General features: G+C 32.6%; 1 protein-coding gene across 1 annotated transcript in view; it reads left to right on the forward strand.

Moving 5' to 3' along the window:
* Positions 1-1,192: 1,192 nt before the first annotated feature.
* The window catches only part of LOC123659091, a 55,478-nt gene continuing 40,633 nt past the window's right edge, over positions 1,193-16,037 (forward strand). Inside the window, exon 1 of the mRNA XM_045594356.1 lies at positions 1,193-2,037. Within this exon, the coding sequence (XP_045450312.1) occupies positions 1,231-2,037 (807 nt within the window). The 5' untranslated portion in view covers positions 1,193-1,230. The remainder of the gene's footprint in view (positions 2,038-16,037) is intronic.

Genomic DNA, 16,037 nt, shown 5'->3' on the forward strand with positions numbered 1-16,037 from the left:
CTCTTTACGAATTTAGTACTTAAAGTGAGTGGGTGTGATTTTGACATGGTTTTACGATTCTGATCTTGTTATTTATTTAAATGGAGATATTTTTAAAGGCGATATATCGGTGAAAGCATTTACCTATAGGGAAGAGAAAAATTCTAATAAAATACGTAATATTCTGTCTCCCGCGATAACAGCACTTCTCATCACTGGGTAGACTGGTAGAGATCTCTTCTAGAAATAAGTTTGCCCTTGTCAACTTTCTTTGTAAATATGATTTTTACTTGTTTCTTTTTTTAAGTGCAATAAAGAATATAATAATATTTATCCGTTCGTAGTCACGTCCCACGGTTGCATTCATATAACGTTTGATCCCACACAAATTGAGACCAGAGGTAGCCCTTTTCTTATTCTAAATCTACAGTTATTTATGCACCGAATTTCAATACAATCGATTCACTAGTCTTAGCATGAAAGAATAACAAACGTCTATACGAAATTTTGCCTTTACAACACAATTAGCATTTATTTTCTACGAGTAACTTACTCAAGATTGATCAATTTCCATGACCAATTAACTAGAGAAAATTATCTTTAACGAATACAAGTGCATATTTTGAATGGTGATTGAAAATGTATGTCAAAAGAGCAATACAGAGTGTCGTGGGATCGAAGACTTTGTAAATATAAAGCTGTCTTCCAAGTAGAGCGTGTAGAAGTGATCGCCACGGTTTGCGGTGGCTTCTCGATTCTTTATCAATTTTAGGCGATAGACGTGTTTCGGAACTCGTAAATTATTTATTTACGCTTATGATTGTCTAGCGGTAAATATCAATAGTCGCCAAATGTAAAGACATAGATGTAATGGATTTATGTAGGCTTACATTATTTAATTCAATTGTCTTGCATTAAAAACATATTATTAAATGACACTTGTACATAAATAACTACATTTAAGTATTGCAAATAGGCCTATATGTGCAAGTACAGGTATAAAAAATAATATATTCGTTTAAAGTTTATAATCTCCTAAGAATAGTAATATAAAGCAAAGATTATCAAATGTACGAGACTGCATAGGTATAACTTTCTTTGCGGATATATGCCTGTAGGCTGTATCTGCATCTCGACCCTACAAACTCAAGTGGGTGAGCGGTGGTGCAGCGGTGGTGCGCTGGCCCGCGGTTCGCAGCGCATGCGCAGTCCCGCTCCGATCGTCACAGCGGCCGCACGCGCACGCCGGCCATGACTCGATCACTGTACGCTCTCCTAGCGCTCGCCGCCCTCGCAGCCGCTACCGCCGACCCGCCGCGACCTCGACTCATAGACTTCAACCCTTGGTCCTGGCTCCCCAATAACCGTAACAAATCTCCATCTATCATGGATTATTTCTTCCCACCGTCTAGGACCCCTAAGCAATCATTTCTAGACCCACCCGCCGACAGACAACCACCCACCGTACAAACGCCGTTGGACGACTCCCCGACGATGACGACCATTCAAGAACGTCTAACAACGCTAGGTAGAAAGTCTCATAATAAGGTAAAAACGACCGCGTCCTCTTTTCGCCCTACGGCATCCACGCCCCCGAAAACAAAAAAGTCGACTCACAAGAACGTCGCAACCGATACCACTGCTGATCCCAAAACGACACAGACCACTAAAATCGAAACATCTCCGCCGACCACGAACATCGTAACCGCAACGGTGAAACCGCCCAAACGTTACACCATCCGCCCAATACGGACGACGGAAGCTCCGGTAGTTCAGGAAACCGAGTCAACTGTTAATATAAACAGCGATAGTACGGAAACAGTGGTTGGTATTGATACATCGGGTACAACGATAGAGGTGACGAAAGATACGGTTCCGACTTTGAGCACGGCCGCTGATACGCGGTCCACGGAGGGCACGGCCAGTACCGGCACGGAGACAACCTTGATGCCGGATAGTACAGCAACAGAACCGGCAGACAGTCGCGAGGGCTATTTACCATTGCGGGACAAACCACAGGCGACTCACGTCAAGATCAACGAGCAAACGAATAAAGAGGTCAGTAATTTCAAACATTATCGAGCATAACTCTCAAGTCCGTTACAGTCTAATAGTAATTATATTTACGATTTCTCTGGCAATTTTCATTGTGAGAAAAGCTGATTCTTTAGTTTATTGTTGATATAATTATGAGCGCAATACATTGTTATTGTTGAAAATTATTTACGTGTTAATGCATTCTTATGTTATAAATTAATGGGAATAATTTATTGAAAAGTACAAATCGGTACGTTAAATGTATTTAATTAAATATGCTGATAAACATTATATATATTATATAAAACCGACTGCAAACCTAAAATATGCAATCACAATTAGAATTTTTATAAAGACATTAGAAATCTGTATAAATGAATAATATAGTATTATTTTCTTTTATAGTTACTTCAAATTGATTTAATTACTTCTTGCATATGTACAATTCAAATTTACACTCATAACAAAATAAAATCAAAACCTATTCTATATATTCAATAACTTTCAAAACAATAATTGTGCATGTTATACTTACGCTAGTGTGCGTCCAAATAATTATTAAATTTATGTGTACGTTCAAATATTAAGTCGATTTTCATAAAAAAAGTAACTCATAAAAATAGAGCCATAACTCATATAAATAAGCAGTCATTAACCTGAACGCAATATTTAATTACTAAAATAATTTTTCACAATCATAATAATACACATAAAAAGGTTCCTAGTTCTGTATTGAATATTAAAATCTCATCACTGTAAAGTGTCTTTCCGTACCACTATACTCTCTGTAACAATACAATAGCTCAAATAACAATAGAATCCATTAACTCATAGTTATGGTAAAAAGGAGGCAATTATCGTAAAACCTCTCGTATTCACGTAAAGCTCATTTACGAGAACTTTACACAAGAAATAACAAAGTTGGCAAAAAAGCGTTTAATTATTTATAGCCTTTTAACTTTGACTACTGAAAAATTATAAATAATAATACAAAAACGATTAACATAATCGCTGTGGAAATGTTCTGAGATTGTTCGCTCACCAGAAAATCGCGAAATAGATGTTAGAGCAGAAATAAAACAACTAGTTAGTCAGTCTAATGCCAACCAGTTTTCTTCTTCTATTTTATATACAAATAAATACAGCAAAACTGTATGTAATAGGGCCGGGCTGGCATATGAAATGTTATTATTGCACATGCAATAAATTATAAATAGCCAAAGTATTATTTTGTTGATTCAAAATAATACTTTGGCTATTTTATTTAAAGGAATTTACCTTGTATTGTTCAGACTTGATCCCTTTTCATACTTAAATTATACATATTTTTAGCGTAATATTTTCTATCTACTTCTTACTTGACAATATTTATATTGCATTATAAAAAATATTTCATTGTAAAATTTACTTAAGTGAAAATACTTTGATCCACTCCATCGTTTAAGTTAAATATATCGGTTAAATTGATATTTCTTCGAAAATTAGGTATGATTGTCTGTTAAGAGAAAACGGCTATTCTATTTCTTAAGAAAAAATTAGATTTAGTTGAAGTGGTTTAGACAGAAAAAATATTCTAATCACGTAGAAGTTGGTACTTTCTTATCATTAGTAAGTTGCGGTCACAAATGCGGAATTTAGCGAAAAAACTGTCACAGATTTATGAGAACAATAATAAAACTTTCACTGTTTAACGATAAACATCATTATACAGTGAAAAATATATGAATAAAGTATGTAAACATACAAGAGATTCATTGGATTTAATGTTATACAATTCGTTAAAACCATCATGACAAGCTATAAGCTTTATGTTAATACGTCAGGTGTTATTTACAAAAAGATTTTAAATATTAAAACTATATGGCGCTGGCTAAATCGAATAACTTCATCGTATATATTTTTCGTGAATATGTAGTTTTTTTTTTTAAATTTTTTTATACGAACCGTATTCTAACGCATGACAATTAACGAGCACAAAACAAAAGCAGAATTATCCAATTTAGTCCAGTTTGGAACTTATTTGCGTACATACATTTGGACGATTCATTTTCATTAAAATTCTTAAAATAATAAATATTAATTTCATTTAAAATTTTCTAAATAGCATTGTTATAAACCTACGTGGTTTTTTAATGCTATTTATGATGAATAAGTAAAGTATTGTTTATTTGATAAATAAATAAAAATAATAAAATAATATATATATAAGAAGAAGATATATTAGCACGACAGTTAAAATGATTTATTCCAAGGATAAAATCATCACAAAATTTTGTTTATAGCATTCGATCAAGGGTAATCGATTGCAAGACGTTTAACATTATCCTAGCCCTTACCGTATCATTTGGGTATTAGAGATTACGCCTTTGTACATATTAAATGACATCCGAAACATTTGGGACTCTACTAACCTTTTAAACCTATACCTTAATTCAGTTAATGTGTTGAAAGCTTACTCAAATTTCGTGAGTATACTCAAACGAGAAAAGCAAATAAAAAAAAAATGTAATTTAAAACGCTCCACGCGAACGTGCATTTATCCTATTTTACAGGAGGGAGAAAAAAAATTATAATTTATATTTTTAAATGCATTAAAAGGTTATTTTCGAAGCCTGATTTTTAACTACAGGCTACGATTGACTAAATATCTTACGTTACTGAAGAAGGATTAAACTATAAAATCCACAATGAGTTTAAAACACAAATAACGTCAATGTTACATATTCGCGGTGTTGTGGAAATAAAACACACTATTAAAGAGAATTAAAAATGGACGAAAAACAAAGTACAATTGTAATGAATTGAAGTCACCAATAGAACTAAGATGAGTTTTAACAAAACAATCTTCAGAAACGTTGAAACCGAATTTAAAAGTAATCGTGTCTAATTAATCAATACGCATAGCAGGTAGAAAGTCGATAGCAGTATCTATCTTACGATTGGAAGAGAAAGGGGTATAGTACCTTATATACCTTAGGTTACGATCCGAGAACTAGGTTATAATAGTCGTAAACAGAAACTGCAGTGGAAAGTAAACAAGTAAAATAATACATGTATTGTTATAAGACTTATTACTAGTAATTCCGATCACTTTCATAAATCTATTTTTAATAAGGGCACTAAATATGCAGTGTAATTAATGAAGTTCATTATCCGAGCACTTAAAACCGTGTATGAAATGTAATTATGTTACGATGTTATAACCAATCTTAGGTTCTCTGATAGACGTGCGAAATGATGGGCAGTTTTATTTTTTGAATTGGATAATACCTATTATAGAATAATCAATTTGTTTCGGCTGTCGCTGTGACCTTTAACATCGTTTTGTGACGCTTTTTTTTTCTCATTTCGAAAGTGTAATTGATTACGCAAAACGATAAGACACTTCTTGTTATTATTTAGGGCTGGTTTACGAATGACTGAACTTGTAAACTTTCATAATTGGATTCCAATTAAAATCGATTCGAAATAAAAGAAAATACTCATTAAATGATAATTAAGGTGTAAAAAGTGAGATAATGGTTCGCATTGCAACACTTGTAACGAGGAAGTAGCTAGTGTAAGAAACGGTTGCAATCAGTAAACGTGAATCTTTTTTTTTTTATAAAAATAAACTAATGTATTCCATTTTTAATTGTGTACTTGTCGATAGAAAGATCTAGTTTACATAACTAGATGCCCTGATACACGGAAAACAGGCTAGTGATGGTTCGAAATTATACACTTTTCTGTAAGTACAACGCCAGTCATTCAAAGCTCGACAAAGATTAAAAAAAATTATGACCGACCACTTGTGCACAATGTACTTTACATTGTGTTTGAAACGATATATTTTACTATATTTTTTTTTCTACTGAATATATATTGCACAATTTCCTCCTTAAAACCGACATTTTATCCATTACGGTGATTATTATCATCAAGGCACCAGGATTACTAACTCAAGATGAACTAAAACGCAGAACTTATAAGTCACCAATGCTATAACGATTTTGAACTCTGGATTAATTCGATCCGTGTGTTATGGTTCATTACAACTCGAATGTATAACATTTATATTACATCACATTAGTAGACATGAAGTATGGAATCGTTCGAGACAGGTTTCCGTGTGACGCGGTAATTTGTGCATCACCGCGTGCGACGACCGACATTGACTTTTCAATTCAAGGCCATCAGTTATTGCATTTATTGTATAATGTTCATTCAACATCGCGATTGTGAATGTAGACACACGACACTCATTATTTTATTTCTGTTTGTAAATATGAATGACGATCACGAGAATAAAACTTACTTTCTAAACTGCATTGTTTAGATTTAAAAGTTCGTTGTTGTAAAAAGAACATGTAAAAATATCACATGCAATTAATGTCTGAGATATTTTTGGCTAAACACATTATTTGCTACTACTCTAAAACTACACACCTCTCGCGGTTTTGTTCAGTTCGGATTGTTATAATCTATTATACAGCTCCCATGTCATTAATCAAAGTGTAATATTTTACAAGTTCGCTTCAGCCTGTAATATCCCACTGCTGGGCATAGGGCTCTTACCCCATGTAGGAGAAGGCTTAATATATTCTTTACTATGAGTAACGATTGCTATCAGGTGTATATGCTAAAAACCGGGACTGAAAGCTTAACGTGCTCTCCGAGCACGGTAAGGACCCACCCACAAGGACTACACAAACACTCCGACCACGGCAAACACCTGTATGGCCAATACAGAAATAAGAATATGTTTGTCATGTGCGGGGATCGAACCTGCAACCGCCAGCGCATCAGCCACAAACCAGTGCTGTGACCGTTACGCCACCGCGTATCTTTACAAGTTAATATGGTTCCTTAATACAGGCACACAAAGCAGTCAAAAGAAAAGACTATTTCAAATAGTTTCACAAATGTCTAGATAAGCAAGAGAAAAAGATCATTAAACAAATTGTTTCGTATTATTATAGTTATATAAATTTAACCTAGATCATAACGCGTGAGTTTCTCATACCCCTTATAAAGTACAGTTAAATTAAAATTCTTTATTACATTTTATGGTAGTTTACCGCATAGATGTAACATATGCCTCGAAGCAAGACGATACCAGAATGCGTACACCATATATGTGGAATAATAAACGGTTACGGGACTCGAACTCTGGAAAAGGATAGGCTGTACAGGCAGAGCTAACGTTTCTTGGACTTTTTCAGCCGCTTGCATAATGGAGGCTAACCACTTACCCGTTACCGGTCGATCGGACGTCGATACATAAATCTCAGTATAAATTGTTTGCTATAACCGACTGGAGGCGTAATTTTCGTAATGAATATTACGCAATATTTAAAAATATTCTATTCAAAACGAACATACGTATTATAATGTAATGTAATTATTTAAATCTTTAATCTCTTTATTTTCTATTTTCAATAATAATTATTAGATGTCATTAATTAAAAACAACTAGCTGCCCGGACAGACTTCGTTCTGTCAAAAGTTCATAGATTTTCTTTTGTATTAAAACCTTCCGTGGACCTTAAGGAACATACAAAAAATAAATTAGCCGAATTGGTCAAGTCATTCTCGAGTTATGCGCTAAGCAACATTCATTTTTATTTATATAGATTTTATTTATAAATAGGTATAATATATAGATATTACAATCTACTTTTATTTGCATATACCTGTCCGTATTTGTTTAGCATGCTGACCTAAACAATTTACAAGGACGTAAATAATATGCTTTTGCTCCCTATCCTTTGAAATAGAAAAAAGTATTAAAGGTAATGAAATTTATAAAGGCGAAGCAGTGAATGTATTAATTTATGCATGTATTTTTAACAATGTATTTTATAAAAATGACGGTATAAACATAAATTTACCGATTTTTGTCGAAGTTTGTCGTACATCTTGGTCAAGTCGATTATACAAAAACAAATTGATAATAAAATAATGAAAGCAAAATAACAAAGTCTTATGTAACTTTAAATCAAGTTATCGTTTAAAAGTAAATTCTTGCAAAACCAATTTAAAACGATCGTTTATATTTATTATTCGTATGAGAATCGGAAGCTATTATGTTTGACATTAAAGCAAATTGAACGATTGCTGTTAGAATGAACCGATACAAAGCTGACTCATCAAAACATATAAATAATCCACGAAAGCGAATCCGAAAAGTTAATTGTAGAAAGTGTGCATAATCAATTATTTACTACCGATGTGTATTCAATATACGAAATGTTAAACGGTAGTTGCAATTGTATTGGTGGGAATGACAGGTTTTATAAGATATTACATTCGGTTTAATTGTAAATGAATGACTAGAATATGCGCGCAGTCTCAGTGGCTTTAGTGGTTACAGCTTCGCTCCAATAAATAGGCTACTAAACACAATACAGATTTATTTCGAATTGGGCTAGAATGTCATGCGTTTAGAACGATAGAAATACTTTACAAACAAATATAGATAACTCTCACAAATATTGATATTTCATAGCCTTAAAAAAATATTTGTATTAGTCGCTAAATGCTTAACTAAATGCCACATGCTTGCAGGCTTGGGAATACACACGTCTTGAAATTTTATTTCTTGTGAGTTGAATTTGAAAGATATGTTAATTAGTGTAAGTAGGTAATGTCGGAATTTGGAACCATGATTATCTTGTATTGATTCATGGTAATACATTTTTAAATATAAACCATAGTAATAAATTGAAGGTACAAATAAGGAGAAGAAAGGACTCATATATACTTCTATTTTACCGGTTTAGGTTATCATCAGCCAATGTAAAAGTTTAATTGTTCATATTCACACTACATATAAAATGAAATAATTTTTATAATCAAATTTATATAACGCACATTAATGAAGTTTAAAATAAGTAAGTGGACCATCTACTTCAATAATATTAAAACGGCGTTGTAATTACTTCGTCGTAATGAATCTGCTCATGTCAGTCAATATTGAAATTCACATTCTCCGTTAATGACTACAGTCAAGTCACTTCCACTATTTACAATCGAATATGAAACGATTTTTTTTTCGCTTCATTATTATTCTTTGCCTGCAATTATCGAGATTTATCTGTCTGTTGGGTGATAAGTAGATGATTCACGCATGACTGCTCAAGTGATGTATTCGATTAAATTATTTTGAATAAAGACTTAAGTTTTACCATTATTTTTAATTTATAAATGAGTCATTTAGATCGGATAAATTGTAAACGAAACGTTTCTTATTTTAAGTTAAGCAGTAGCTTGTTATGCGATTTTGTTTTTAGTTGTATAATTAGATTATGACCAATTAAATATTTGTCCTACGAAAAATATTAAAGTTAATTTCGAGGAAATTAATTTAGTGTACATTAAAAACCTGAGACTAACAATTTTAAAAACCAATTAGTGTTTTTCTTGACAGTGAGTAGTACTTAATACGTTTTCATGGCTGCGTTAAGGTTTATAGATATAATAAAGCCACAATAGAAAGTACAGAAGTATGTTAATTTAGTAGTCAGTGTTGTTAGAAATCATTTTCACTCTCGGTAAATCGCGAAAAGTGCTATTACCCATGTATTTAGAACAACTGACGGACGAACGGTAACATTTTAAGTGTCAATAGAACGACAGTTAAGCGAATAGTTTAAACTTTATAACACAAAAGACTAGATCATCGTCGTTAAAGTATACAAGCAATGTGGATTATATACATCAACCACTCTTAAGCTTGTTTTTGACTGAAATACTATAAAAAGTAAAAGTTAATTTTAGTAAAACTAGGTTAAAAAGTCGTTATTAATAAAAATGCATATAATGTACTTTAGTGATATTTGACACTACTCTTCACTTCTCAGCTTCTTTTCATGTACGCATTGAAAAGGTTTTAGTGAAAGTAAGAAATTATTAACTATTGTGTTAAAATGTGACTCTGAATGTTTCATCTTTGACCCTACCGTCGTTCTCTATTCTTTATTCATTAGAAATGTTCAGTCATTTGTGATGACTAAGCCAAATATCGCAAATTCGTTCATTCTCATTCAGTGTTAATTTGATAATAATCACCGGACATATCTTTAGAAGCATTTGTAATGTGCGTACATCATTACTTCTGGCGTTCACACCTTTGCATACTATTGTAAAATTAAGGTAAAATAGATATCTGAATAAAGTAATTGAAACCAAATTAGGTGAAAATAAATCTAAAACCACAACTAATTATATGGTTTTTACATGGCGCCGCAATGGCGAAATCACCGGATCGAAAAGGCACGAAACCAAACCGCGTGAGCGCCGCAAGCCGTGTACAAAAACATACGCGAAGTTTTGACATTTAACAATAATACCGCGACTATAATACGACAAAGTTATACTTAGATTTTTTTTTTTTATGTCACTAGGTCGGCAAACAAGCGTACGGCTCATCTGATGGTAAGCGATTACCGTAGCTTATAGACGCCTGCAACACCAGAAGCATCGCAAGCGCGTTGCCGACCCAATCCCCAATCCCCCCAGGAGCTCTGGTCACCTTACTCACCAACAGGAACACAATACTGCTTGAAAACAGTATTATTTTGCTGTGATCTTCTATAAGGTCTACCCCAGTCGGGCTGCTCCATATTTTGAGCAGGAAATTCCTGCTGTGCCCTACCTCAGTATCTATATATAATCAATTGATTGCCATGTGATGCGAGATTCAAATTCAATATAGTTTATTTTTTTTTTACTTTTACTTCTTTAAAAATATATTAGTCTTCAAAAAAAAAAAAAAAAACACATACCTAAAGTTAATGCTGAAGCGTGATTTATTAGTTTTATTATTATCCTAACATTATTCTATTTAATACAATATTCAAACATTTAAAGTTATTAACTATTTCTTAACGAAGATATGATAAAGAAAAAGAAAAATAAATATAAATCGGTCAAATCGAATAATGTCGAGTCAATAATACCTAATCGAAATCATGATAAAAAACTGTCAATGTGAACAAGTGCTGGTTCAGATTTGGTCCGCCTATGGCACCGTCTATTCTATACGTAGTCTTGGATATATTGGTAACAAAGCGTATCAAAGAAATAGATTTACGAATATACATTCTCAAAAGAGTTTTCTATTCTATGCGAGATCACTTAAGGAATTATTAAAAACAGCAAAATTAATTTGTATGCAGAAACAGATAAAACTAGCTTTTGTCTGAGATTAAATCGTGCATAATTAAAATTAAAATAATGTCAGTTATAAAAATGTCTACCGCACCTTAAAATTTTCTTTTTGAGTACAATTGCAAAAATTCCTTGTGTAAATAAATATGCCGTAAAAGGTTCTTATTTCAGTAATATAGCGTGTTTATAGTTTAAGCAATGATGAATATATCATTCAGCGCATGTTATTTTATAACTATACACTCGTATCAATACTTACCCAGTATGTAACTGTATTTCGTTTTACTCAGATGCTAAGCGACTTACCTGAAAAAAGAGCAATAAAATTGTTACGTGACTTCAGATACAAAACAAGCGAGAATCGTGCATGTGTAATGTTTGATAACATAAGCCCGAGTCGAAAGTTTATTTGACGCTCGCAAGCTTGACCTCTCGATTCATTAAAACATAATCGAAAGTGAAATTAAATAATAAGATTACGTCAATAGCTTAATGATACATGTTTTGGTAATGTTGTTCGGATAAATTGAATGTACGTATTCAATAGAAAAATCGTAAATAGAAAGAAAAAAAGTGATTAAGATTTCGTAATAGTGATTTGATCTGCGTTGTGAATCGATTCGTAAACGATCTGCGTACAAAGTACATGTAATTCAGTATTGAAAGTGGCCGTTACTGTATTAATGTGATTAAAATTCCATTGCTAAGTACTAGTGGCGACTTTTAAATTAATCTAGACTATACTTCTATGGAGAATAAATTAAATTTAGAAAACGTTTTATTTCGCTCGAAGTTAATTACTTTCTGCAATGTCTAACGTTCAAATAATAGTTTTAGGCATTTTACCATTCTTCCAATGTAGTGATTGATGGTAGAAGTTGTAAACGCAACGGTTGAGAGTTCAATTTTCGCTCGGTGTAGATAATTCATAAGGCATTTGTGCAAATATTCGCTTCTTGTCAAAAATATGTGCCTGTGGGTATTTCTACGACACATCGGAAAATACAAAACCGATCGTTTGGGGAACTGTTCTTTTTTGTATGACAATGTAAGTTTTTTTACATAGAGAAAGCGTTGGCCCCTTTTAATTACAGACTATTACACTACACATTTTTATATTTTATTATTTAAAATTAAATATTATAAACAGTAATTTTTATCAGGTACTCCATCAATATTATGTACCGTATTTTATAAAACTACGATCTTAAGAAAATTCACTTAAAGGCTTCCTCGCAGGCTAATTAAGTATCTTGAGCGAGTTTACATAGTATTAGTTTGTGATTAAGATCTTAATCTTTACTGTAGAATATTATAGACGTTTTAAAATAATATATTCTATATTCAATAGTAATAAAGTTGATATTAAAAACGCTATTAAGCTTTATAAATACTCATAATCAATTAAACCGATATAGATTGATTGTAAGTTGCAGGATTGCTTCTGCTCTACGTACTCGTTATAATATGTATTAAATGTAACGGCACTTACTAACTATCAAGGGATAGATAAATCTGATTAATACGTTACTAATGGTGTAATAAAACATTTATGCATTTCTTGATTAAACTTTTGATTTATTTCTTTGATATGTTAAGATGATTAACGTTTTTGCTTAATTGAAATAAAACTTATCATCTATGTTTATACAAGGCAAATTCCTATAAAATTTTTATCCTTTTAGTAACCTATATACAGTAAATTTGGAATTGTTCTACTACATAACACCAAAAGTATGTACATAACACATATTTAAGTCATAACTGAGGTTAGGAGTTTAAAAAAGCGTATATAATATTCTTTATTGCACTTAATTTTTTTTACTGTTACATATCTGTGTACAAATATTAGTTAGCAACTTTGAATAGGATAGGAAGGATCGAAATAGGGCGGTATTGAGTCAGTCAGTTAGGAATCGAGTTAGGCAGAGGGTTGACAAATGCTTTCTTTCACAATGATGGAAAAACACCGCGTGTGAATGAGAAATTTATTATGTGAGTGATCACAGGTGCAATGTCTTAGCCCGTATAGGAAGAAGATTGTCAAGACTGAGGTGATGACCGCCAATGGCTTTCGTGGAAATAGAGCGGACACATTTCTTTATATCATCGACTGAGACTGATTTGAAATAAATAATTAATAATAATTTTAAGACATAGGTCAGGTATAGCAAGATTTGATGAAATTGAAAGAGGAGCAGATTTAATCTTGGAATATAAATTTACGGGTGAAGTGGTAAAATGAAAATTTAAAGCATTAAGATCCACAGAATTTTGACAAGTTTCTGCGGCCTTGGTCACCGAAGGAATGTCTAAGCTCGCGCTTGACTGAGATCCTGGATCCTTTTGATAAAAATCAGCGAACGTGACAGATAACATTATTACTACTGTAGCTAAAGATATAAAAAAGAAACGGAAAAAATGACAATAACATACAGATATACATCGTGTTCATTGCATTTGAAAGCGTAGCGGATCTATTTTTAAAACAGGACATTACTTCGAGTTGACACCGAATACGTGCAAAAATGTTTGCTTTTTCCGCTAGCTATGACATTTTTAGTTTTGACGTCTTAACTGTAGTGTCGTAAATCAGATTACTCCTTTACTAAGAACGAATACAAGGCTTTAACAAGGTTTTATCAGAATACAGAAATGTAAATCTTAAAGCAACAAACGGTACTTAAAAATAATATATAAACGAACGAGAAAAAATTCAAAGTAAAAAGTTTGCTCCTTAGTTGAAGGTTTTCTGTAAGTTAATCTACATATTGTTAATTATATGCCATCATAATCCAAGAGGATGAAAAGTAAATATAGTAATTGACAGGAAATAAATAAGGCATTAACAGAAAGTAAGTACATAAGCACTTTACTGTAGCGGGAAATGAAACTATTTGAAATCTTGTCGCGCGCAGGACATACAAACAGGTTTCAGGTGTGTCCTATTACATATACATTAGGTTTGATAAGCGTCGGCCACTGCATTCCTTATTAGTTAAAAGAAATACAACTTACAAAAATCTTAGATCATTAACTTCTTTAGAAATCTTGACCTCCCGTCTTCCTGGCGACTTTAGTATCGACGAAAGAAAAGACAAAGGCGACTATTTTTTAACCGACTTCCAAAAAAGGAGGAGGTTCTCAATTCGACTGTATTTTTTTTTTATTTATTTATTTTTTTTTATTTTTTTTTAATGTATGTTACATCAGAACTTTTGACCGGGTAGACCGATTTCGACAAATTTTGTTTTAATCGAAAGGTGTTGTGTGCCAATTGGTCCCATTTAAATTTATTTGAGATCTAACAACTACTTTTCGAGTTATATCTAATAATGCGTTTTTACTTGACGCTTTTTTCGTCGACCTGCGTTGTATTATACCGCATAACTTTCTACTGGATGTACCGATTTTGATAATTCTTTTTTTGTTGGAAAGGGGATATCCCTAGTTTGTAACCGTGATAAGGAAACCAGGATCTGATGATGGGATCCCAGAGAAATCAAGGGAAACTCTCGAAAATCCGTAATAACTTTTTACTGGGTGTACCGATTTTGATAATTTTTAATTTAATCGAAAGCTGATGTTTATCATGTGGTCACATATAAATTTTATCGAGATCTAATAACTACTTTTTGAGTAATCTTTGATAACGCGTAGTTGCTTGACTATTTTTTCGTCGATCTACGTTGTATTACTTGTCGATGGAATTGAAGTCGGTTTTTTTTTCGTTTGCGAGCAAACACAATTATTAGATGTATTTTTTCATAAGTGAAAATATTAAGTCGCAATTAGTAAAAATGAAGTTGGAGACAATCAACAAAATTATTTTCTGCTTAAATTGTCAAAGTGAATAAAAAATGTTATCCTAAAAATGGCTTCTAAAATAAAAGCACTTTAATTTTTAAAAAGACAACTTCCTTGAGCCGATTTCTGTTACAAACTCAATTAAACTAACAACTTGTATTCATAACAGAATACTGTTGTAAATAACTCAAAGAGATGATATTATCAGTTAAAAGGAAGTTTATTATTTATAAAGAGCAGTTAGAATAAACATGAGTCTTATTAAGAAGTAGGTCGATTACGATATTATTGCTCTTAAAAGTGTATCATCTGGCCTACCGTTGCGCTGTGATCAACGGAATCGTGTTCAATAAAGCACTGTGTCAACTAGCGGTATGCGCTTTTTTCCCTTTCCTCGACCAATCCGTCGTGTTTCGTCCAGCGTCGGGTCGATGAGCCAAGTAGTCATCACGATCGACTAATGTTAAGATTTATAAAGCGCAGTTCAATTTATAATAATTAAACAGTTACAGACACGGATTTAATTCGCACGATCATTGGTGAACTTAGAAAGGAAGAGTTCAAACTAAGATTACGTATGAGGAAAAAAAAACGAGATCACTTTTCGTTTCGAAGCTACAATGATAGCATCAGTGATAAACTGCGAGATCTTCAACAAACAAAAAGTGGATTGTAGGTATATACTTAAATGGACAGATCGCCTCTCACTACTAACTGTGTGTCGCTGGCCTGTAAGGCAATATTGCCGGAGATGAAATTTAGTTGTGTTATAACGATTAGCTGTTCGGTTACTCTTCATGACTAACAAGATCCATAAATGAAAACACGCACTAGGTTAGCGCGGATACGTACTTATATGTATATAATTATTACTGTCGAACCATTTCAGTTTCGATAGAAGCCCATGATCATCCGTTCGTAAGAAATGCCATTAGCAGTATTTGGAGCATGCGAACGTGGGAAGGTGTCATTCGAAAGACATTTATAATTAAAATCAGAAGTGAGCGCGGAGTGAGCAAATCGCTAATTATACACCATTTTTTGGTTTTTCTTTTTACCGC

This window comes from Melitaea cinxia, chromosome 13 (assembly GCF_905220565.1).
Source record: "Melitaea cinxia chromosome 13, ilMelCinx1.1, whole genome shotgun sequence".
In the NCBI taxonomy this organism is placed as follows: domain Eukaryota; kingdom Metazoa; phylum Arthropoda; class Insecta; order Lepidoptera; family Nymphalidae; genus Melitaea; species Melitaea cinxia.